General features: G+C 40.1%; 1 protein-coding gene across 3 annotated transcripts in view; it reads right to left on the reverse strand.

Moving 5' to 3' along the window:
• Nucleotides 1-26,679, reverse strand: part of LOC114643693 (collagen alpha-1(V) chain-like) — a 519,467-nt gene that overhangs the window by 242,180 nt on the left and 250,608 nt on the right. For all 3 annotated transcript variants that reach the window (XM_051931584.1, XM_051931585.1, XM_051931583.1), the window contains 3 exons: nt 24,124-24,294; nt 21,426-21,482; nt 2,032-2,073 (listed from right to left, as the gene is read on the reverse strand). In XM_051931584.1, coding sequence (XP_051787544.1) covers nt 2,032-2,073; nt 21,426-21,482; nt 24,124-24,294 — 270 coding nt within the window. The remainder of the gene's footprint in view (nt 1-2,031; nt 2,074-21,425; nt 21,483-24,123; nt 24,295-26,679) is intronic.

Here is a 26,679-nt window from a genome sequence, read left to right on the forward strand (position 1 = left end):
GTGCATTGGCGATCCTAAATTGTGTGGGTGTGTGCCCTACGGTGGGCTGGCACTCTGCCCGGAATTTGTTCCTGCCTTGCACCCTGTGCTGACTGGGATTGGCTCCAGCAGATCCCCGTGACCCTGTAGTTAGGATATAGCAGGTTGGACAATGAATGACTGACGGATAGCATGGCGTTATTACGTCAGGGACCTGAAACAATTTCTATGCCAGTCACTCCAAGTATGAAGTTTTCTCCAGGTGTTAACTGTTTCACCCCAAAGGCATACAGGTTAGGCACACTGGCAGCTATAAACAGACCCAGCATCAGTGTTAAGTGTGTGGGTCCTCTAATAGACTGGAGTCCCATTCAGGGTCTGTTCCTGCCTCATGCCAAGGGGCGTGGGGATAGGCTTGGACTCCATACATCAGAATAACAGAGTCTGGAAAATGAATGAATAAATCAATAAATGAATGACTGATGGGTAGCATGGCGTTATTACGTCAGGGTTCTGAAACAATTTCTATGCCAGTCACTCCAAGTATGAAGTTTTCTCCAGGTGTTAACTGTTTCACCCCAAAGGCATACAGTTTAGGCCAGGTCTTGTGCCAATACATGTGGATGTGTGACCTGTGAGAGATTGGCGTCCCACCCAGTGACAGTTCCCGACTTGTGTGACCTGTGAAAGATTGGCATCCCACCCAGTGACAGTTCCCGACTTGTGTGACCTGTGAAAGATTGGCATCCCACCCAGTGACAGTTCCCGACTTGTGTGACCTGTGAAAGATTGGCATCCCACCCAGTGACAGTTCCCGACTTGTGTGACCTGTGAAAGATTGGCATCCCACCCAGTGACAGTTCCCGACTTGTGTGACTTGTGAGAGATTGGCGTCCCACCCAGCGACAGTTCCCGACTTGTGTGACCTGTGAGAGATTGGCATCCCACCCAGCGACAGTTCCCGACTTGTGTGACCTGTGAGAGATTGGCGTCCCACCCAGCGACAGTGCCCGACTTGTGTGACCTGTGAAAGATTGGCATCCCACCCAGTGACAGTGCCCGACTTGTGTGACCTGTGAAAGATTGGCATCCCACCCAGTGACAGTTCCCGACTTGTGTGACTTGTGAAAGATTGGCATCCCACCCAGTGACAGTTCCCGACTTGTGTGACCTGTGAGAGATTGGCATCCCACCCAGTGACAGTTCCCGACTTGTGTGACCTGTGAAAGATTGGCATCCCACCCAGTGACAGTTCCCGACTTGTGTGACCTGTGAAAGATTGGCATCCCACCCAGTGACAGTTCCCGACTTCTGTGACCTGTGAGAGATTGGTGTCCCACCCAGTGACATTTCCCGACTTGTGTGACCTGTGAGAGATTGGCATCCCACCCAGCGACAGATCCTGACTTGTGTGACCTGTGAGAGATTGGCGTCCCACCCAGTGACAGTTCCCGACTTGTGTGACCTGTGAAAGATTGGCGTCCCACCCAGTGACCGTTCCTGAATTGTGCCTGATTCTGATGGTGTAGGCTTTAGATGCCTTCAGATTTCAAAACCAGATGGATGGACAGGTTGGACAACATGACAGGCGAGCTTTACTCTCCTTTACCGTATACTTCTGAAGGATACGTTAAGCACTTTTGCAACTCATTTTCATTTATTGTTACTGTTCTTCCATTGGAAGGTGCTTGATAAGCTAAAAGCTGCCATTCTTTTCCTCAAATGCTTATCTGGCCTAAAACGTTTTTTTAGGTGTAGCTAAACTTAAGAACTCATAATGCTGAAATGAGCAGCAGTGACATTCCCTCACGTTGGCTGTCTGCCACGGTCCAACACGGAGCGTCACTTCACGGAGTTGAAACGTTTTCCCATTTTACATTCCAAACAGGCATAAAACAGGCACAGGCGTCAATTTAAAACTAATAAAAAAGGGAGCCAGCTGTATGCAAATGCACTTGAAATGTACAGTACATACGGTACTAGCGTACAAGCAGACATTTTTTTTTTATTATATGGCTTTAGGGCGCAGATTTGAAAACATGGCTTACTTACAGCTGGGCCTTCAGGACCTGGAGGACCTTCAACCAGCATTCCCTGCAAAAAAAGAAAAAGAAAATGAAAGGCGGAGCTGACAGTCATGACAAAGACAATTACAGTAGCCGTGTAAAACATTCAGGGGGGGATCACGTTACAGAATGAGGGGACCGACAAAAAACAAAACTTGAAGGCAGGCATTGAGAGAAAGATGAAGCCATTATCAGATGTCACTCTTGCTCTCGTCCCATTATGTCATTCCATAGGGGCCACTTGGGAAATCTTAGATAGATAGATAGATAGATAGATAGATAGATAGATAGATAGATAGATAGATAGATAGATAGATAGATAGATAGATAGATAGATAGATTATCAGATGTCACTCTTTCTCTCTTCCCATTATGTCATTCCATAGGGGCCACTTGGGAAATCATAGATAGATAGATAGATAGATAGATAGATAGATAGATAGATAGATAGATAGATAGATAGATAGATAGATAGATAGATAGATAGATAGATAGATAGATATGAATGGTGAAAGGCACTATATAATAGATAGATAGATAGATATGAATGGTGAAAGGCACTATATAATAGATAGATAGATAGATAGATAGATAGATAGATAGATAGATAGATAGATAGATATGAATGGTGAAAGGCACTATATAATACATAAATAGATAGATATGAATGGTGAAAGGCACTATATAATACATAAATAGATAGATATGAATGGTGAAAGGCACTATATAATAGATAGATAGATAGATAGATATGAATGGTGAAAGGCACTATATAATAGATAGATATATAGATACATAGATAGACATGAAAGGCACTATATGATAGATAGATAGATGTGAATGGTGAAAGGCACTATATAATAGATAGATAGATAGATATGAATGAATGGTGAAAGGCACTATATAATACATAAATAGATAGATATGAATGGTGAAAGGCACTATATAATACATAAATAGATAGATATGAATGGTGAAAGGCACTATATAATAGATAGATAGATAGATAGATAGATAGATAGATAGATAGATAGATAGATAGATAGATAGATAGATAGATAGATTATCAGATGTCACTCTTGCTCTCGTCCCATTATGTCATTCCATAGGGGCCACTTGGGAAATCTTTGGGTTTGTTTAAAGCTTTTCCAGCACAATACTGAGTCAACTTTCAAACTCTCTTTTTGGTTGACCACACTGCTTGGGATTAAATAAAGCTCAGTGGTTCCTCATCCAGGGATGGCTGTCTTGGAATAGGAACTCTGGAACTGAAAATGCATGGGAATGACAGACATCCGAAATCTTTTACACTGGAACCCTTATGTCATAACTCTCTGATGCACCACACATCCCAAAAAGCTCACCTCCTGCGTTTTGTTGATGGAGATCGGTCTCTCTTAACATTCAAATCCATGAGCATATACAGTATGGCCTACTCTGAAAAACTATGGGAATCAAACCGCTGGTTTTGAGCAGAGGGGGCTACTGAGCAGACTGACAACACTTTGCTGCCCATAATTAGTGCACACCAGACGTCAGTGCCATAACGGGACCCACGACAACATTTATTACTATAATGAGAGCAGCGCCATAAAGTACATAGACAAGTGACCAAGGCCACATGCAGTGGATTTAGAGAGTGTTGAGACCCCTTCACTTCCTGCACACTTTACTCGAGATTTAATATTAAAGGTCTACATTTGTCACATTTGCTTATCAATCAAAAACCAATAACCCATCACGACAAGGTGAAATCAGGTTTTCAGAAACGTTTTGTAACGGGACCCGGCCGGGATGCCCCTGCTTCATATGTCCCAGTGGAGTAGCCATGGACTCCTCAGTACCTCCCCCGGGATGCTTGGTGGCAGCCTCCCTGGCTGATGATGGTGCCTCAGTTTCCCGCAGGGCTCCATGGGAGATGGAGTTCTCCACAACCCTGTGGGGATCTGGGGTGGCCGCCAGGGGGTGCTGCATGGATCCCGGAGACCACCTGGACATCTCTACAGCCCCGCCCGGAAGTGCAATCAGAAAGAGGTAATCAAACACCTGGAGCACTTCTGGGTGGACTATAAAAAGGGCCAGCGACCACCAATTGGTAGTCAGAATCAGGAGGAAGAGGATGAGGTTGCCTGGGAGGAGTGGTGGTGCCAGAGGAAGGATTGGTTTGGTTTGGCTGTGCTTTATTTGAAGTGCTTTGGGACTGTGTATTGTCTGTGGGGTTCACGGGGAAGACGTGCCTCACGGGTGAAGAAAAATAATAGGATATAGTGGGTTGGATAATGAATGGATGAATGGATGGAGTGTATTGGCCCAAAAATGGCTGTCGTTGGTGTTGTGCTTTCTAGTATGTTGTCTGTTTTTGTTTATTTGTCCCGTCGTTTGGTATTCAACTGTAATCAACTATACCCTTGAAGAATGGTTGAATATTCTGTGATTTACTTGGTGTGATTCGACACCGGATATTTTTTTTCACAATTTAGGACTTTTCTGGGTATCTTAGCTGGTGGAGCAGCAGTTATCGGCAGCAGGCATAGACACTGGTATCGCAAAAGAGGGAAGCGCGCTGGTGCTTTCATTAGACGGACATAGAGGGGCACTCAAGAATTCAAGAGTATTAAGATAGATAGATAGATAGATGTGAAAGGCACTACATAATAGATAGATAGATAGATATGAAAGGCACTATATAATAGATAGATAGATAGATGTGAAAGGCACTATATAATAGATAGGTAGATGTGAAAGGCACTATATAATAGATAGATAGATAGATAGATAGATAGATAGATAGATAGATAGATAGATAGATAGATAGATAGATAGATAGATAGATAGATAGATAGATAGATAGATAGGAAAGACACTATATAATAGATAGGTAGATGTGAAAGGCACTATATAATAGATAGATAGATAGATAGATAGATAGATAGATAGATAGATAGATAGATAGATGTGAAAGGCACTATATAATAGATAAATAGATAGAGATGTGAAAGACACTATATAATAGATAGATAGATAGATAGATAGATAGATAGATAGATAGATAGATAGATAGATAGATAGATAGATAGATGTGAAAGACACTATATAATAGATAGATAGATAGATGTGAAAGACACTATATAATAGATAGATAGATAGATGTGAAAGACACTATATAATAGATAGATAGATGTGAAAGGCACTATATAATAGATAGATAGAGATGTGAAAGGCACTATATAATAGATAGATAGAGATGTGAAAGGCACTATATAATAGATAGATAGATAGATAGATAGATAGATAGATAGATAGATAGATAGATAGATAGATAGATAGATGTGAAAGACACTATATAATAGATGATAGATAGATAGATAGATAGATAGATAGATAGATAGATAGATAGATAGATAGGAAAGACACTATATAATAGATAGATAGATAGATAGATGTGAAAGACACTATATAATAGATAGATAGATGTGAAAGACACTATATAATAGATAGATAGAGATGTGAAAGGCACTATATAATAGATAGATAGAGATGTGAAAGGCACTATATAATAGATAGATAGATGTGAAATACACTATATAATAGATAGATAGATAGATGTGAAAGACACTATATAATAGATAGATAGATAGATAGATAGATAGATAGATAGATAGATAGATAGATAGATAGATAGATAGATAGATAGATAGATAGATGTGAAAGACACTATATAATAGATAGATAGATAGACCGATGTGAAAGACACTATATAATAGATAGATAGGACTATACTTGAATTATCTATTTCAGAAGCTCAAAATACAGAACTACAACAAACAACAAAGAAATGTAAAAGACACCTATAAGACCAATCAAATGGATTTCTTTTTGTTAAAGGGCTAACTACAACATAATGACACCTAGTGAAGACTAATGGAAGTACAGAATACTTGACAAAGAAGAACGGTGAAACGCATCGCTAAAGTTGGAATGGTTTCAGTTAAACAGAATATTACGTACTCAGCGACATCTAGTGGAGACTATGAAGAAGTTCTTCCAAGGTAGAAACCGAAAGATTGTAGAAGACTATGACACACTTGTCTGTGCTACAGCTGAAATGGAAACCCTGACTAATTTTTTAATGTATCTTTCAGATACAAATCCATTAGCTAACTGTACAAGCTGGATGGACTAAATGGTCACATATTATGTCGTCATGTTCAGTGTTAAAAACCCACACATTTTTCCTACACCACACATTGTCGTTTTTCTTCTATTTCCTTAGAAACATTTCCATTTTCTCCATGACCATACTTAAAAAATTATATAATGCCCAAAAACCTCAAATGTCCACACGCAAACTCTTTTGAACGCTCCAGACTGAATATGTTGGTTTAGCTGTTGCTTTAAGGCAGTTTGTAATTTTGCTAAATACATTTTAATTTTGTTATACACTTTGGAGGAGATTGTTGCTGCCTCATAGTTCTTGCTTTGGGTTCAAATCCTGCTCCGAGTGCTTGTCCATGTGTAATGTACTGTACATATATGCTGTGTTATGTCACATTGCATTATGTTAACTTATATTATGGTGTATTATGTTAATGTACCTTAGGCTACCACATTACATTATTACATTACATTACTGAACTTAATGTTATGTCAGGTTATTATGCTACATTCTTATCCTAGATTACATTATGCTACTGTTATGTTATTTTACATTATTATTTTAGATTACATCAAGTTATGCTATTTTATGTTGTTTTATGTCATTATATCATTCTCCATTACTACATTACGTTACTTTTCATTACGTTATGTTACGTTAGGTTATTAATGTTCGATTACTATGTCAGACTATGTTTTCTGTTATTCTATATTACATTATGCCATGTTGCATTGTTATGTTAAATTACATTATTAACCTTACATTACTTTATGTAATGCTACGTTTCATTACATTGCACTACATTACTTTGTCACTTTATGCTATTATGTTACATCATTTTGTAACGTTTACTTTAAGTTACATTATTACCTTATGTCACTTTACGTTTCATGTTATTTTTATGCCATGTTACATTACTTTATGTTAAATTTGGTATTATGTTACGTTATTCTATTGCACTACTACATTATTACATTATGTTACGCTATGTTATGTTATTGCCTTACAGGACTTTATGCTATGTTACTTTGTTACTCTGTTACTATTACTCTAGAGGCCAAAATTAGATGTCATCATGAACAATTCTTGCCATGCCCACCAGGGGAGCTTCCTTGGAGTTCACAGGCTCAGTGTGACGATGCTGGTTCTACACCAATGCTCCCATCTAGGCTTCTGGGGAGCTCTCGAACCCGACCACGTCGGTAATGTCGCCGATGAGCTAGACAGTAAAGACGTCAACAATGAAGCAAGGGGATGGTGCAAAAAGTGCAGATTGCTTTTATTAAAATCAAAAAATCCCAAAACAGTGTCCAAATAAATAGTGCAGTGTCTGAAATAGTTCTTAAATAAATAATCCATTAAAACAGGTGAAAAGGTGGAGGTTAAAATCCAATAGATACATCCATTAAAAACGAGGTTAGAAACATTGGCAGGAGGCAGTCTTGTCTTAAAACTCTGGTTTTGGCTCCCCTGCTTATCTCCTACAGGCCCCGCAACAGAGAAGTCGCCCTGCCAGCAAACGCAGCTCTCTTCAATTCTGCTCCAGTAGTCTTCCGATCCCCAGCTACATCGGACTCCAGCCGGACTGTGACTTAGGTTTCCTCCCCAGCAGCCAGGGTGCTTCACGCCCAAAGCCTCCTCGACTGCGGCTCCCTTCAATGGCCAGTCGACTCAAAACTGGAGCGACCGCTTCACGAGAGTTGGCCAAACACTCCTCCAGGGCTCTCCTACCAGCTGCATTACCGTCAATAAATCTGCTTTCTCTCTCTCTCTCTCTCTCTCTCTCACACTCCGGCTTCCTCCTCTCTGCTGTCTTCTTCTCACTTCTCACTTCCATTCTTTCTTTCTCTTTTCTCTCCCCTATCCGCCTCGCGCTTCTATTATGTATATCACGGGAAACGTGGCTCAGATGTGGCGATTAGCAGCTCCTGACATCAATTACGGATGCGGACGACTCCTCACCTGTGCACATAACCGCGGACCGCCCGTATCACGAAACACCTGGGAACCGCTCTGGCCACACTACCACGCCCCCTTCTCTAAGCCATGAGTGCGGCGATTATCTATTAAAACTGACCTTAATGATCTGAGCTGTGGACCTGCTACACCACACTCAGTCCTCCACGGTGGAATCTGAAGTGCCTCTGGGGCTTTTGTGCCTGTGGCCATCAGGCAGTTCAATGCTCCCCTCACCCCATTAGCCCTCCATCCACCAAACAACCTCCTGCCACTCCCATGTCCTGATGTCCCTTCCTTCACTCCACCCTTAAGAAATTAGTACAAATATTCAATTTACAAGTTGTTTTTAGCATAACATTAATGGTATATGTATTCATTATGTTACTGTATATTGTTCTTTGAGTCGACAGCTGTGTCATTTATGTTTTTATATTGTTTGCTTTGGTGAGATATGCAAATTAATTTCCCCTTCAGAATCAATAAAATATACAGTGATATGAAAAAGTTTATGACCCGATCTCAGCCTGCATAATAATAATAATTATTCATAATAATGTGAATTTCCCCTTGGAATTAATAAAGTATCTATCTATCTATCTATCTATCTATCTATCTATCTATCTATCTATCTATCTATCTATCTATCTATCTATCTATCTATCTATCTATCTAATAATTGACTCTCCTTTCAACAATAAAGATATCAGTGGTACGTCTTTCATTTCCTAGGAACATCTGAGTACTGCGGTGTTTTCCGAACAAAGATTTTTAGTGACGCAGTATTTAGTTGTATGAAATTAAATCAAATGTGAAAAACTGGCTGTGCACAAATGTGGGTCCCCTTGTCATTGTGCTGATTTGAATGCCTGTCACTGCTCAATGCTGATTGGTTGATGAGCTCGTTAAGCCTTGAACTTCATAGACAGGTGTGTCCAATCATGAGATATAAAGGGATTTAAGGTGGTCAATTACAAGTTGTGCTTCCTTCCCTTTGACTCTCCTCTGACGAGTGACAGCATGGGATCCTCAAAGCAACTCTCCAAAGATCTGAACACAAAGATTGTTGAGTCTCCTGGTTTAGGGGAAGGCTACAAAAAGCCATCTCAGAGGTTTAAACTGTCAGTTTCAACTGTAAGGAATGGAATCAGGAAATGGAAGGCCACAGGCACAGTTGGTGTTAAACCAGCAGGTCTGGCAGGCCAAGAAAAATACAGGAGCGGCATATGAGCAGGATTGTGAGAATGGTGACAGACGATCCACAGATCACCTCCAAAGACCTGCAAGAACATCTCACTGCAGATGGTGTATCTGGACATTGTTCTACAATTCAAACATCTGTATAGCAGGATGATGAGAAAGAAGCCCTTTCTGCACTCACACCACAAACAGAGTCGCTTGTTGTAAGCCAATGCTCATTTAGACAAGCCAGATTCATTTTGGAGCAAAGTGCTTTGGACTGATGAGACACAAATGGAGTTATTTGGTCAGAACAAAAAGCACTTTGCATGGCGGAAGAAGAACACCACATTCCAAGAAAAACACCTGCTACCTACTGTCACATTTGGTGGAGGTTCCATCATGCTGTGGGGGTGGGCTATGTGGCTAGTTCAGGGACTGGGGCCCTTGTTAAAATCGAGGGTCCGATGAATTCAACGCAATATCAACAAATTCTTCAGGATAATGTTCAAGCATCAGTCTCAAAGTTGAAGTGACGCAGGGATTGGATATTCCAACAAGACAATGACCCAAAACACAGTTGGAAATCTACAAAGGCATTCATGCAGAGGGAGAAGTACAATGTTCTGGAATGGCCGTCACAGTCCCCTGACTTGAATATCATCGAAAATCTATGGGATGATTTGAAGCAGGCTGTCCATCATATTGAACTGAACTGGAGAGACTTTGTATGAAGAATGGTCAACAATACCTCCATCCAGAATCAGACACTCATCACAGGCTATAGGAGGACAGCGTCTAGAGGCTCAACTCAGTATTGATGTCATATCTCTGTTGGGGTGCCCACATTTGTGCACCTGTCTAATTTTGTTATGATGCATATTGCATATTTTCTTTTAATCCAATAAACTTCATATAGATAGATAGATATGAAAGGCACTATATGATAGATAGATAGATAGATAGATAGATAGATAGATAGATAGATAGATAGATAGATAGATAGATAGATAGATAGATAGATAGATAGATAGATAGATAGATAGATAGATAGATACTTTATTAATCCCAAGGGGAAAAATCATGTCACTGCTGAAATCCTACTGTGTCCATAAGACATGTCAGATATTAAAAGGAAGTTGCTACTTTGAAAGCTCAGCCAATGAGAAACAAAAATCCAAAGAATTAAGAGGGGCTCCCAAACTTTTTCATGTGACTGTATCTAATCTAATATCTAATTTTACCTTACGCTTCTGTGTTACATAATTATGTTGCATTATAACATGTTTATGATGTTAGAAACATTGCGTTAGGTTTCATTTTATTACTTTATATTGCATCAAGTTATGCTGTTACATTACAGTATTAATGTCATCTTACTTTACATTATGTTAAGTAAAGTTCTGTTACGGTACATTAGTTTGTGTTCAGCTTTGCTGTATTATGGCACATTATGTTATAGTTTCAAGTTGCATCAATGTATAACCATGTTAAGTGACAATGATTTCTCGAAGTACCCGAGCCCAGGTGGTTAGAATTTGTCACAGTAGCATATGATGGTTTCTTAGGCAGTGCCACCTCAGGGCTCAAAGATCGCACACATTCAACAGAGCTTTCCCCCCCACCTTGCCCTTTACACACAGAAATGTCTCTGAATTCACAATATTACAGCACCCTCCACAATTATTAGCACTTCTTGTTAAGATGTGTTCTTAGGCTTCTAATAAATTCTTTTATAGGCTCACAACACAAAAAAAAAGAGAAAAATCCAACCTTTAATATTCATTGGGAAATAAATCCCACATTAAGAAATTTATTTTTTACACAAAATCATGTGTGCCACAATTTTTGGCACCCCTAACAATTCCTACAGTATAAAATAAATGTAATTAAGTAAATTGGAACTTTTCATTAGTAATTAATGACTTCCACTGCAGTTGGCTGGCACCCTGCCCGGAGTTTGTTCCAGCCTGGCGCCCTCTGCTGGCTGGGATTGGCTCCCACAGACCCCTGTGACCCCGTGTTAAGATATAACGGGTTGGGCAATGACTGACTAACTGACCAACCGACTTCCAAGGCGGCACGGTGGCACAGTGGGTAGCGCTGCATGCCTCGCAGTTAGGGTTCGCTTACCAGGTTCTCCCTGTGTCTGTGTGGGTTTCCTTACACAGTCCAAAGACATGCAGGTTAGGTGCATTGGCGATTCTAAATTGTCCCCGGCGTGTGCTTGGTGTGTGTGTCCTGCGGTGGGCTGGTACAAAGTCTCCATGACAACCATAAGACGCTATCTCCATGCCAACAATCTGTTTCGGAGACATGCAAGGAAAAAGCCTTTTCTCACCTACACGCCTGGAGTTTGCTAAGCGGTACTGGGGGCTTCAACTGGGACCGTGTGGTTTGGTCAGATGAGACTAAAATGGAGCTTTTTGGCAACAAACAATCTAAGTTGGTCTGGTGTGAATCCAAGAATGAGGATGCGGAAAAGAACTAAAAGTATGGTGGAGGATCTGTGATTCTGTGGAACTGTTTCTCTTCCAAAGGGTACGTGGCATCATGAACTCCTTGACATACCATCACATTTTAAATCCAAATCTGGTGGCCTCTGCCAGAAAGCTGAAGATGGATCGTCATTGGGTCTTCCTGCAGGATAATGACCCTAAACATTTGGCAAAAGCTACACAAACATGGCTCAGCAGACACAAAATCAAGCTGCTCCCCATGGCCGCCATCTCAGTCCCCCAGACCTCAACCCCATTGAAAACCTGAAGAGGAGAGTGCATATAAGAGAGGACTCTGGACGACAATCGAGAAAGATTGTGTAAAGAGGAATGGCCACAAATCCCAGCCTCTGTATTCTCCAACCTTGTGAAATGTTAGAGGAGAACATTAAGTGCTGTCTTGTTGGCCAAAGGGGGGGGCTATATGAAATATTAACAGTAATAAAAACACCAATAATTGTGGAACACATGATTTCACGTAAAAAAATGTATTTCTTAATGTGAGATTTTTTTCCCAATGAATAAATGTACAGTGGAACCTCGGTTTGCGAGTAACTTGGTTTACGAGTGTTTTGTAAGACGAGCAAAAATTTTTAATAAATTTTCACTTGATAAACGAGCGAGGTCTTGCAGTACGAGTAGTATGTACTGTATACGCTTTGTCTGCTGAGTGTCATGTGATCACAACTGAGCTGATGATTCTTCTCTCTCACTCACTGCGGGATTGTGGGCAATTGTCTCCTATTCTCTGTCTAAGTTGGCGTGCCTCAGTCATATAGTCAACGAGCGTATAGTGTTTACTACAGCATTAGCATTATGACTGTGTGCGCGCGCGCGCGTGCTGTGACGTGCGAGTCCCCGTTTTGCACCCTAAAACACGAAGCTGAGCCTCAGTACTTTAGCAACACCAGCTTTATTCAGCTTGAAACAGCAACAGCGCGGTTATTTCTACACAGACACAGCAGTCAGGCAGGGCCCTGCACATTTATAATGTTCCTTTGTTCCTTGTATCACCCATCGACGGCAGGCGCTTATAGCATGTCCGCGATCTTTTCAGATTCGCTTTTACGGAGAACTGCTACAGCGCTGGGAGGCTGCGATTGCTTTGGGACGCTGTTCCGCGTCTCGTCCCGTTGGGTGGATTCCCACAAGAGTTTAGAAACTCACTCACACCAGCCATGATTCTTTTCAGAGGTGCAGGTTAGTTTGTTTTATGTATTTTTACTTTATATTTTGTATTAATCATTTTTATATGAATAGTTTTGGGTTGTGGAACAAATCATCTGAGTTTCCATTATTTCTTATGGGGAAATTCGCTTTGATATACGAGTGCTTTGGACTGTGAGCACGTTTCCGGAACGAATTATGCTCGCAAACCGAGGTGACACTGTACTTCAATTAAAGGTTGGATTTTTCTCTTTACATGTATCTTTAGTTGTGGTAATAAGAGCGCAGAAAGCACAACGCGTCGAGCGTGCGGTTGTCCAGGCGAGAGCGCACCTTCGTGCAGAAGTATGCCAGCTGCTGAGAAAGCCCGCTCTGCCTCCACTGAAGTAGGTGGCACAGTCATCAGATACCGATACACTTGTTCTAAACAACGCCCGCGCTTGCCGTTGCGTTGAAACACCGCCATTTCAGCTTTTACTGATGCATCCAGTTTGTTGTCATCATTCTGTGATGGCAAGTTTCTTGGCACAGATAATGCGGATGCAACAGACTGACACACTGCAATTTCAAGTTGCTGTTGTCTGATGAAGTGCAAACTGCAGCAATGGTGCCACATTAATTATTTTCAACTATAACTCTGTTATTTCTTGATCGATTTTTACACTTTTACACACAATATATGCAAGCTTGGCCGTTCCTGTTTATCCCGGGAATGCGGGAATGAAAAATGTCTGGGAATCCCGGATTCCCTAGATGGCGCTGTATGTACTGTACATGTTGAAAGACCTAAATTATCCGCAATCTTGCACTGAGAAATGTTCCTTTTCAACTGTCCCTGCTTGTAAAGACTGAGTGTTTGGCGAGCGCGACTTTTATACCCAATCACGATGCCCTCACCTGCTACCAATTAGCCTGCTTTTCAAGCCGGTGTAACTCTGATATTCTCTGCACTTTTCAACCTTATTTTAACTCTGTCCCAACTTTTGTTGAGTGTGTTGCAGCCATTAAATTCTAAAATTGGGTATATTTACAAAATATATATGTATGTTACGGCCAAAACCCGAAATCGGCCAAATTGGGAAATGGCCAATGTCGCTGTAAATTGACTTTGGGATTTGACCTGCCAGTTTGCGAAATGGCACGGGGTGATCGGCTAAAGTCAGAAGATAAATGGCATGAGCAGCAATTTGTAGAGCAATTGCATCGAGCGTAGCCTTGGCGTCTTTTGTTCAGAAAGCATACGCCACTTGGTTGTTTCACAATACTTAAGATTAGGTATATAAGTAGGTTTCAAATTTCTGTTATTGTAGCTGCTGAAATATAAGGTGTCATCAGGCATGGGTAAGACACGTGTCAAAAGAATTTTCAGGATCCAAGAGTTCGTTTTAAAGGTATTTAGTGAAAGTTAAAAGCGAATAATCCAAACAAGAATAAAAGAAAAAATAGTTACACACGTAGAATAAAAGGTAAAAAAAAAAATATATATATCTTCTAAACAAGTAAACTTAGTTTTTCTTGAAAGACTTTAGTTATTTCTATACTTAAAGGTTCTTAATTTCTTCTTCTGTACGCTTTACGTATGGCACAACACATAAATTAAGGGCTGTTTTCTTACATATTTACTTCTCACATTCAAAAGGCTTGTAAGCCGGTTGGCACATAGGCAAGTGCCCTGGCATGGTAACGTGCGGTCACGGTTAAAAACCGTATGTCTCTACACCTTATACAAGGCAAGGCTGTCACTAACTAACTGAAGAATAATGTTTACTCCAAGCTATTAGAAATGGCAAGAACTTACCAATACGATTCTATTCACAGGGGTTACAGGAACCTTCCACAGTTTATGCATTGTCATCTAATAAACATTCATGAATCTTATAGAACAAGGAAAATGGCTCTTAGAGTTATCATTTTAGTCCTAAAATAGTGACTTAACATCAGGGGACATATTTTATTGACCTCAAGGTTAGTGTTTGGGCAAGAGGAAGGCCGACTCAAGTCTGCACATGACCCGCCTTGAGCAGTTTCTTGTGCAGAATGGAAAACTCACATCTGAATCTGCATCTGAAATTTTTAAGCATCTTCGCATCTTGAGCGGACTGTCTTACATCAGCACATCGGATTTTGGCCAGAGAGTTCTCGCCACTTTGCAAAATGGCAAGCCATTATATATACGCTGGTCATTTCTAGTAATTTGGACTTTGGCCACACCTCTCGGCCAAAATGTGAAATGGCCAGCCAATTCAGGAACTGGCCGAACTTTGGGTTTTTGCCGTAACATACCGTATATACTCGAATATAAGGCGAGTTTTTCAGCACCCAAAATGTGCTGAAAAACGTCACCCTCGGCTTATATTCGAGTCAAGTCCTGCTGCCCCCACCAACCCGACAGAAAGCTGGAGTGTACAGTACACACACACACACACACACATGAGAGACACATACGCCCGCGAGCAAGAGAGATACCATATTGTTTTTGTTGACCCTCTTCTCCACTTACAGAGCTAGTTTACTGTTTTCTTTGAAATAAATACTCAAAAACATTTAACCTACTGATGCCTCAATTAATGTATGGTAATTGTATTGGTATTTATTTTGATTATTGAAACTTACCAGTAGCTGCTGCATTTCCCACCCTAGGCTTATACTCGAGTCAATACAGTAAGTTTTTCCAGTTTTTGTAGGTAAAATTAGGTACCTCGGCTTATATTCGGGTCGGCTTATACTCAAGTATATACGGTATATAAAAAAATACTTTTTAAAAACCACACTTATGTTAAGTTAAAAAGTGTACTAAAAAGTAAAAAATAAATCGTACATCACTCGTAAAATAAAAGGATGGGTGCTTTTTAAATGCTGATTGATGAAGATCGTCCATGCTTTTATTTTACGAGTCATGTACGACTTATTTTTTACTTTTTAGTACACTTTTTAACTTAATATAAGTGTGGCTTTTAAAAAGTATTTTTTAAAATATACGTATATATACAGTGGTACCTCGGTATACGTCCTTAATCTGTTCCAGATCCTTGGACTTATACCAGACAGGACGTATACCAAACGAATTTTTCCCATAAGAAATAAAGGGAAAATGATTAATCCGCTCCAATGAAAAAAAATCCTATTGTTATTGGCATATTATACATTGATGGGGTCGTATAAAATAATTTAACCACTGCTTAGTACTAAAATACATAAATACAAAAGCAATTAGATGAAATAAATAAAAATTTAACCTCACTTTTCTTTTTAATAACGTCTTTGTTTTTCACAATCGTAGATACCGTTATTCTCGGCATACGGTATGCAGCAGCCAAGTCCCGGGTACGCATGCCACCTTCATACTTTTCAACAATCAATTCAAATTTACGCGAAAAAACACAAAATCACATGGAAATTCACAGAGAGTTACAGCGCGGGTTGTTCACTGAATGCTAGCAACTGGCGTACTGACGCTCGTGGGCAGTCGTGGCTTTGTCTCGAGAGAGAGGTAATAAACAAGGGTAGCGCGCGGTGTTGTAGCACGTGAGTCGTATTCCAAACAAAGGTCGTATACCAAGCAAAATGTTTTGCGTCCAAACAAGACGTATACCAAGTTGGACATATTCTAAAGTGGATCTATACCAAGGTACCACTGTATGTATATATATATATATATATATATATATATATATGTATATTCACGGCATTCGTAGTCTGAATCACAATCTGATTGTATGGGTGGTTACCTATCAGGTAACGCTTGTGGTTGGTCAGCAAGTCGGCTAACATCCGCCACGATGCCCTCAGTTGTGAGAAGCAGATCATAGAATGGTTGAAATAGTTTACTGTCAAATAATGCAAAGAGTACGCGACACGTGTTTCGCCCTAATTCTGGGCTCATCAGGCGTATACACTCTACTGCACTCCCTCTCGGGAATCGAACCTCGGATGTCAGCGCTAGAGGCGAAGCCCCTAACATTGCGGCACGACGTGTGGTTCGTTTATTTGACAGCATGTAGATAGGGGTAATTACATTCACGGCATTCGTAGTCTGAATCATAATCTGATTGTATGGGTGGTTACCTACCAGGTAACGCTTGTGGTTGGTCAGCAAGTCAGCTAACATCCGCCACGGTGCGAATGCCATGAATGTAATTACCCCGATCTACATGCTGTCAAATAAACGAACCACACGTCGTGCTGCAATGTTAGGGGCTTCGCCTCTAGCGCTGACATCCGAGGTTCGATTCCCGTAAGGGAGTGCAGCGAGTGTGCACGCCTGATGAGCCCAGAATTAGGGCGAAACACGTGTCGCGTACTCTTTGCATTATTTGACAGTAAACTATTTCAACCATATTATATATATATATATATATATATATATATATATATATATATATATATATATCATTTTCAACTTTTTAGTCTTGGGTTTGTTTTAGTATCATTTTGTAATCCATATGCTAACACTTCCCTTAATATCTCTATCCGTTACTACGTATAGTCTTTTTATTGTCTTTTTATTTATTTACTTGTTGTTTGTTCGGTGCCCTTGAGTTCTCAGAAAGGCTCCGTGTATAAATAAAATGTATTGTTATTATTATTATTATTATTATTATTATTATTATTACTAGCGCCATCTATTGGTGAAATCTTGAACTATTCTTCAAATGAACATTTCATTTCTTAATTAACATGGATTAATTCATCAATTAGTGAAACTGATTATTGATTCATGCATTGTCATCGGAGGTGAGTAAGTGTTCAGAATTTCAAGTCATTTGGACAATAGGAAGTGGGTGAAATATCATTTACAAGATTTGTACCAGACAACAAACAGGTGAAGTTAACATAAAGCGTGGTAATAAATTACAATTAAGTTGGTCAGTAAAACAATTGAAAATCTTTTGCTTGTACTTTAGTCAGTTAACTAAAGGTTCATGTGATTTCAGATATCACAGATTTTTCTTAATATTGCATTTTGTATAACTTGCCAACTTTTCTGCAAATAAGGTTTATATAAGTATGGTATTTAAGTATATAATTAATAATCTATGGGGGTCAATTCCCCTTCATATTTGTGTATATTTTTTATTGCATAAAGCTGACAGAATAGGGAGACCTGTGTGTACCCAAGGAGGAAGCTTATAAAGCTTGTCTACTTTGAGTGTTTCACGTGGATCTTTTATTATTCCCTTTCATTTCGAGTTGCCATTTCCATAATGCCCCCCCCCCCCCCAACTTCTCTGCTCCATTCCTACCCTAAAAATAGTCCACTCATAAAGCATTATTACCGACAAATAAATGAAAAACGTGTTGCCTAATTTTCTTTCTTCTGTAACATCACCAAATTTCAATCAAATCTATTAAAAGTATTTTTGGTATTATTTGCTTTTGGTTATTCTGCTGTGCGGGTGAATGTTACCCCTCAGTATGGACGTATCAGCTTTGCATTACATTAATTTAGATTTTTCTTATTATTTAAATAGAATTTTCCTTATTGTTATTAATTTTTCAATAGGCACCATTTCACTTTATAACGCCATTAATATCTGAAGAGACACCTGGAATATGTTCTTCATTTACTCCAAAAAGAACACGTCATGCTTTAAAAACCAAAATTTGAAAACTGCGGCAAGAAAAAGCGTTCACAGCGCGAGTGCGAATAGCCAAGTCCAATAAACGCCATGTGTTTCTTATATATGAGCCCTCAATGACAGGGTAGCCCTATACTTTGAGAGCGCCATCTTCACCACAAGAAACACACACATGCATGCTCCGTCTCCCACTGTGCTCAATGTTCCAGGAATTTTCATTTCATTAAAACATATAATAATTACACAGAAGGCTTTATTTGCCAGCCAATAATGGCAACACACGTACCCATCTTTTCTATACTGTGGAATAGGGCCTGGTAGGGTCTTCAGCTGCAGGCAAAATACAGCAGTAGAGGGTAGGATTTGGGCCGTGACATGTGCTGGTGGAGATAGATAGATAGATAGATGAAAGGTGCTATATGATAGATAGATAGATAGATAGATAGATAGATAGATAGATAGATAGATAGATAGATAGATAGATAGATAGATAGATAGATAGATAGATAGATAGATAGATAGATAGATAGATAGATAGATAGATAGATAGATAGATAGATGAAAGGCGCTATATGATAGATAGATAGATAGATAGATAGATAGATAGATAGATGTGAAAGGCACTATATAATAGATAGATAGATAGATGGATGAAAGGCGCTATATGATAGATAGATAGTGTGACAGATGACCGGCTATGGACTCCGGTCGTCACCCCCAGGCCGCTAGGAGGAGCCCTCCGGACAGCATATTTGTGCCCCGAGTTCCAGCAGGGCCTCATGGACTTTGTAGTGTTTTGACACAGCCCTGCTAGATACCTTGGGGGCCGCCAGGAGTCACTGTAGTGGGGCTAGTGGGCTCTGGCATGCCCTATAACCCGGGAGTGCATCCCAGTCACGTGACTGGAAGAAGCGATGTGCTCCCGGGATGAAGAAAAGGACTGTTTGCCCTGACCCGGAAGGAAAACGGACTTGTGGGTTTGGCTTGGAGCCACTTCCGGGTCAGGGGCTATAAAAGGACTCTGGGAAGCCCAGAACATTGAGCTGAGCTGGGAGGTAGGGTGGCGACGTGTCTGGGCGAGGAGGAGAGTTATTGAGAGAATTGTTTATTGTTTAATGAGTGTGGAGTGGAGGGTGCTTTGTGCACAGTATTATAATAAAAAGAAATATTATTATACATTCACCTGGTCATCAGAGTGGTACCTGAGGGTTCGAGAGGTGGACACGAGCCTCATCTGCTACAATAGATAGATAGATAGATAGATAGATAGATAGATAGATAGATAGATAGATAGATAGATAGATAGATAGATAGATAGATAGATAGATAGATAGATAGATGTGAAAGGCACTATATAATAGATAGATAGATAGATAGATAGATAGATAGATAGATAGATAGATAGATAGATAGATAGATAGATAGATAGATAGATAGATAGATAGATAGATAGATGATAGGTGCTATATGATAGATAGATAGATAGATAGATAGATAGATAGATAGATAGATAGATAGATAGATAGATAGATAGATGTGAAAGGCACTATATAATAGATAGATAGAATTTGGTACAGTAGGCAGGATTAGATAGATAGATAGATAGATGTGAAAGGCACTATATGATAGATAGATAGATGAAAGGCGCTATATGACAGATAGATAGATAGATAGATAGATAGATAGATAGATAGATAGATAGATAGATAGATGTGAAAGGCACTATATAATAGATAGATAGAATTTGGTACAGTAGGCAGGATTAGATAGATAGATAGATAGATGTGAAAGGCACTATATGATAGATAGATAGATGAAAGGCGCTATATGACAGATAGATAGATAGAATTTGGTACAGTAGGCAGGATTAGATAGATAGATAGATAGATAGATGTGAAAGGCACTATATGATAGATAGATAGATGAAAGGCGCTATATGACAGATAGATAGATAGATAGATAGATAGATAGATGTGAAAGGCACTATATAATAGATAGATAGATAGATAGATAGATAGATAGATAGATAGATAGATAGATAGATAGATAGATAGATAGATAGATAGATAGATAGATAGATACTATCTAACAGATTGATTCTTCGGTTGAAAGTCCCGAGTGTTGGTGTGTCAGAGAGAGGGTGTGCAGCTTTGTTCATAATGGTACTCAGTTTTGTCCTCCAGGGGGTCCAAAGGTCATCCCAGACCTGAGCTTGCCCTTTCAGTCAGATTGCTGGTTTGGTGGGCCTCTCTTGAAGTGATGTTACCGCCCAGCACATCAAAGCATAGAAAATTGCATTGGCCCCCACTGAGTTATAGAAGGTTGTCTCTTTCCACATTAAACAAACATAAGGTCTCCTGAGGAAAACAAGCCTGCTCTGCCCTTACTGTTCTGAGACCAGTCCAACCTGTCATTAATCTGGACCCTCAAGTACTTGTAGGAGTAGACCACCTCTACATCCCCTCCCTGAATACTGACCAGACACAGAGGCTCTTTGGTGTGTCCAATGTCAATAACCAGTTCTTTTGTTTTATGGATGTCAAGATGCGGGTCATTTCTCTTTGCACCAAGAATCAAAGTTCTCCCCCTGACTCCTCTCCTTTGTCTCATCCCCCTTATCAATACCCCCCATAAGTGCAGAATCACCTGAGAATTTCTGCAAGCGACCTGACCTAGTGTTGTATTTATAGTCGAAGGAGACGGGCCAATGCCTTGCGGTGCTCCAGTGTTCATTCCAGTAAAGGAGTAAATCAGCATATAAAGGTATCCCTGCTTTATAAGAGCACTTCAACACTTGGATTTTGGGCGCAGCCCATAATATTAATGCACTTAAAAGTGGACTTACCGGTTCGATTATGGCCGGCTCTCCTTTCTGACCCTTCTCCCCCTTCAAACCACCAGTCTACAAGAAAAAAAAGATGACATTAATGTTTAACCTCACAGCACTTGACATTATAGCATCCTGTAAAGGTGATTTGGTGATTTGAATGTTTTCAGGTAAAATATTTTCATTAACCTGATCTCTGATTGATTGACATCCCATCTATTATATCCATCCATCCATCCATCCATCCATCCATCCATTATCCAACCTGCTATATCCTAACTACAGGGTCACGGGGGGGTCTGCCGGAGCCAATCCCAGCCAACACAGACCCCCGTGACCCTGTAGTTAGGATATAGAGGGTTGGATGATGACTGACTGACCATCAGAGGCACAACAAAGGGAGGAGAGATAGTATACAGGAAAAGTAGGTTGAAGTGGTATGGACTTGTGATGAGGAGAGACCAGGAATATGTGTGAAAAAGAATGATGGGAGTGGAAGTCCAGGGGAAGAGAAAGTGAGGGAGGGCAAAGTGGGGGTGGATGGATAAAGTAAAAGAAAATCTGATTAAGCAATACTAATTAACAAAGAATAAAATAAGGCCCCGGTGGTAGGCTGGCACCCTGCCCGGGGGCTTTTTCCTGCCTTGCGTCCTATGTTGGCTCCGATTGGCTCCAGCAGACCCCCCGTGACCCTGTGTTAGGATATAGCGGGTTGGATACTCACCGACTAATGACTGATGTCTCAAACAGCTGCTCTACATGCATGTATTTGTGACTGATGGTCCACAGGCTCTTTGCATTTGACAGTCTTTGCATTAATCTGATCATAAATGCTGTGAAATGTGTGCCAAAGCTACCCATACCTGGTTTAAGGACCATGGTATTCCTGTTGGTGATTGGCCAGCAAACTCGTCTGACCTTAACCCCATAGAAAATCTATGGGGTATTGTGAAGAGGAAGATGCAATACGCCAGACCCAATAATTCAGAAGAGCTGAAGGCCACTATCAAAGCAACATGGGCTCTCATAACACCTGAGCAGTGCCACAGACTGATCGACTCCATGCCACGCCGCATTGCTGCAGTAATCCAGGCCAAAGGAGCCCCAACTAAATATTGAGTGCTGTACATGCTCATACTTTTCATGTTCATACCTTTCAGTTGGCCAACATTTCTACAAATCCTTTTTTTGCATTGGTCTTAATTGATATTCTAATTTTCCGAGATACTGAATTTGGGACTTTCATTAGTTGTCAGTTATAATCATCAACATTAAAAGAAATAAACATTGGAAATACATCAGTCTGTGTGTAATGAATGAGTCTAATATACAAGTTTCACTTTTTGAATGGAATTACTGAAATAAATCAACTTTGTTATGATATTCTAATTTTATGACCAGCACCTGTACATAGGTGTATAATACATAGTTTACTATCAAATAATGCAAAGAGTACACGACACATGTTTCGCCCTTATTTGGGCTCATCAGGCGTACACACTCCACTGCATCCCCTCGCGGGGATCGAACCTCGGGCTACAACCAGATTGTGTTTCAGACTACAAATGCTATGAATATATATATATATATATATATATATATATATATATATATATATATATACACAGTGGAACCTCGGGTCACGAACGTCTTGGACCACATACAAATCGGGTTACGACCAAAAAGTTTGGCAAACTTTTGCATCTGTTCACGACCACACACTCGGTATACGAACAAGCCAGTTTCCCTTCTGGTTCGTACGCACCGATGATTTCTGTACGTCTTCAGTCTCTCCCTGTGCAGCGAGCGAGCGAGCGAGAGAGAGAGAGATGGAGAGCGAGAGAGAGAGAGAGAGCAAGCGAGTGAGCAAGCGAGAGAGAGCGTATATATATTTACATTCAGCTCGTACGGGCCGTAACGGATTAATTGCATTTAGATACAATCCTATGGGGGAAATTACTTCGGGACACGACCAAATCGGGTTGCGACCAGAGTTTTGGAACAAATTACGGTCGTGACCTGAGGTTCCACTGTACTTCTACGAAGGAGAGGTTTTCAGCTTTTAATTTTAATAAACTTGCAAACTTTTCTAAAAATGTGTTTTCACATTGTCATTAGGGGCTTATGGAGTGTAGACTGATGGGCAAAAATAGCAAATGTATTCATTCAAACGATTCCAAAAGATTCCACTGTCAAATTTATCTGCAATAAAATAAAGTGTGCAAAAATTGAAGGGGCCTGAATATTTTCTGAATGCAATGTATTCAGGTCTGGTGATTAGTGATTGGGCAGCACGGTGGCACAGTGGGTAGTGCTGCTGCATCGCAGTATGGTGGGGTCCTCCCTGTGTGGAGTTTGCGTGTTCTCCCCGTGCCCCCCGGGTTTCCTCCCACATTCCACAGACATGCAGGTTAGGTGGATTGGCGATCCTAAATTGTCCCTGGTGTGTGCCCTGCTGGCACCCTGCCCGGGGTTTGTTCCTGCCTTGCGCTCTGTGCTGGCTGGGATTGGCTCCAGCACACCCCCGTGACCCTGTGATAGGATAATGACTGACTGATGACTGTTTAGAGAATAGGCTCCACCACCAGCAACTCTTTGCAGATCTAGAAAACGAATGACTGAATGAATTCACACCATATTGGTACTAAAATGAGCAATCATGTCCAATGTTAGAGCGGGTCATTTCAACATTGTGTGAATTACAAGTAGGACCTACCGCCACATAGTCGGGATTAGTCTCTGCAGGTGAACCCGGGCCAATATCATCTTCGTCATCTTTACCCAAATCAAAGTAATCCTCATACTCGGCGTATTCCTTCAAGTCATCGATGGTTTCTTCTGTGAAGTCATCAGTGACTTCTCCTTGTCCGACTCTGCTGCCTCCTCCCTGAAATATCAGAACAGTTAGAGTCTAAGAATGGATTATCCACAACACTTGTCGTATAATAAAAGTGGGTACAAATTCATGCACCCCCAACAGAAACCAAACGTACAGTATGTCTGTAGCAAGTTTACATACAAGATATGAAAACTCTTATTACTACTAATAATAAAGATTCCATAAAAGACTGCCATTTTTGGACACTCTCTGTATAAAAATCTGTTAGTGGACGTGATACTTGAGAAAATGTAGTGCCTTCTAATTACAGTATGTACATATCTATCTATTATACACAGTGGTGTGCAAGATCACACCTCACACACATTAAAATGAATCCATTCACGTTCATAGTAGTTTACTATTTCAATTTTGAACTAGTTCATGTTCATTTGTAAGGAGTGAGAATAAATGACCCATGAGTTTACTTTTTTCAGTTTTGCATGCCTTATATTAGGCTATTACAGTGAAAAAAATACAATAATTATGAAGACTTCTTTTATTTAAATACATTTTATTCAGTTATGCCCAGCAACAAACACGTATAACCTAATATGCTAATATCCTCCCAGTCCAAAAAGAAATTAAATAAATTCAAGTATACGTATAAATTACTGCTCTATTTCCAACCATGTGACACAAATGGTGATGGTGGAACCAGCGTGTAGGTGAACTAACCGATTACCCCGCCCGTCAAAATTCACGTCACATTTTGCATGTCCAACGGGGAATAAAATTAAAGTGGCCTTGCGTTTTCCTAAAAGCTTTCACCACGTGCTCATGTCAGCGAGGGTGCAGCTTAAGCACAAGCAGGCAGACACAGACAGGGCCGATTTGACTTGACATTATTTTTTCCGAATACAAATAAATGGCAAAAACTTTGTACAAAATAAATATTTGTAAAAATCCATGATTTGTGCTTAACTGAATACCGTATTTGGATTCAGTTCCACCCCTGCATTACAGGGTAAGGCAAAACGTTTAATTAGGACCTAAACCTGATCCAGAATCTCACATAAAACTGAACGAGCTCACGTTCAAGTACTTCACTTGCAAATACATTACGTTAAGTTCACCATTCTTAGAAAAATGAGCTTGTTCAATGAAGGCGCTCTTTAGAACTTGTTCATGCACACTGATTATACAGCGCCTTTTCCATCTCCATATATCTATCTAAATATATAATTCACTAAGCAGCCACCAGCGCAAGGAAGACACCCATGGAGCACGCAGGACGGAGCCACGCCCACCAACTCTAAGACCATTGGATATGACGACAACTCACAGAGCCACACCCACCAACTCAGACTCAGCAACTCACAAAACAGGGCGTCATTCGCGTTCGTCTCTGCTACAATCCACATGCACCTCTGAGACCACGTTGACTTTTCATTATTCTTTTCGGTTACGACGCACGACTGCGTCCACCATTGCAAACTGTTTTACACGCCATGGTCTTAGATTTGGTGGGCGGGTCTCCGTGAGTTGATCTTGCGAGCGGGCACATGACCAGGCTCTGTGTATGCTTCGAGAATGAGGGTGGACGCGGCAGGACCATCTAAGAAGAGGCATGTTTGTCGTGGATGTGAATCGCTGAATGAGCGTGCGACTGCAGTCCTCCAATTGTCAGTCACGGACAATTGTATGTTGCCCTCTCCAGAGTTTCATCTTTTTATTCACCTACAGTCGTATACTCAAACCCACCCCATTTGGACAACTGTGTCTTTCAGGAGGTGTTCACCCATCAATACATAATTATGTGGTGTATGCTACGCCGCGGGTTGGCTAGTCTGTAATATAGTGCCTTTCATATCTTATCTATATATCTATCTATAATATAGTGCCTTTCATATCTATCTATATATCTATCTATAATATAATGCCTTTCATATCTATCTATCTATAATATAGTGCCTTTCATATCTATCTATCTATCTATCTATAATATAGTGCCTTTCATATCTATCTATCTATCTATAATATAGTGCCTTTCATATCTATCTATCTATCTATAAATAATATAGTGCCTTTCATATCTATCTATCCATCTATAATATAGTGCTTTTCATATCTATCTGTCTATCTCATATAGTGCCTTTCATATCTATCTATCCATCTATAATATAGTACCATTCATATCTATCTATCCATCTATAATATAGTACTGTTCATATCTATCTATCTATCTATAAATAATATAGTGCCTTTCATATCTATCTATCCATCTATAATATACTGCCATTCATATCTATCTATAATATAGTACCTTTCATATCTATCTATCTATCTATCTATCTATAAATAATATAGTGCCTTTCATATTTATCTATCCATCTATCATACAGTGCCTTTCATATCTATCTATCTATCTATCTATCTATCTATCTATCTATC

Source organism: Erpetoichthys calabaricus, chromosome 9 (genome assembly GCF_900747795.2).
Source record: "Erpetoichthys calabaricus chromosome 9, fErpCal1.3, whole genome shotgun sequence".
Lineage (NCBI taxonomy): Eukaryota > Metazoa > Chordata > Cladistia > Polypteriformes > Polypteridae > Erpetoichthys > Erpetoichthys calabaricus.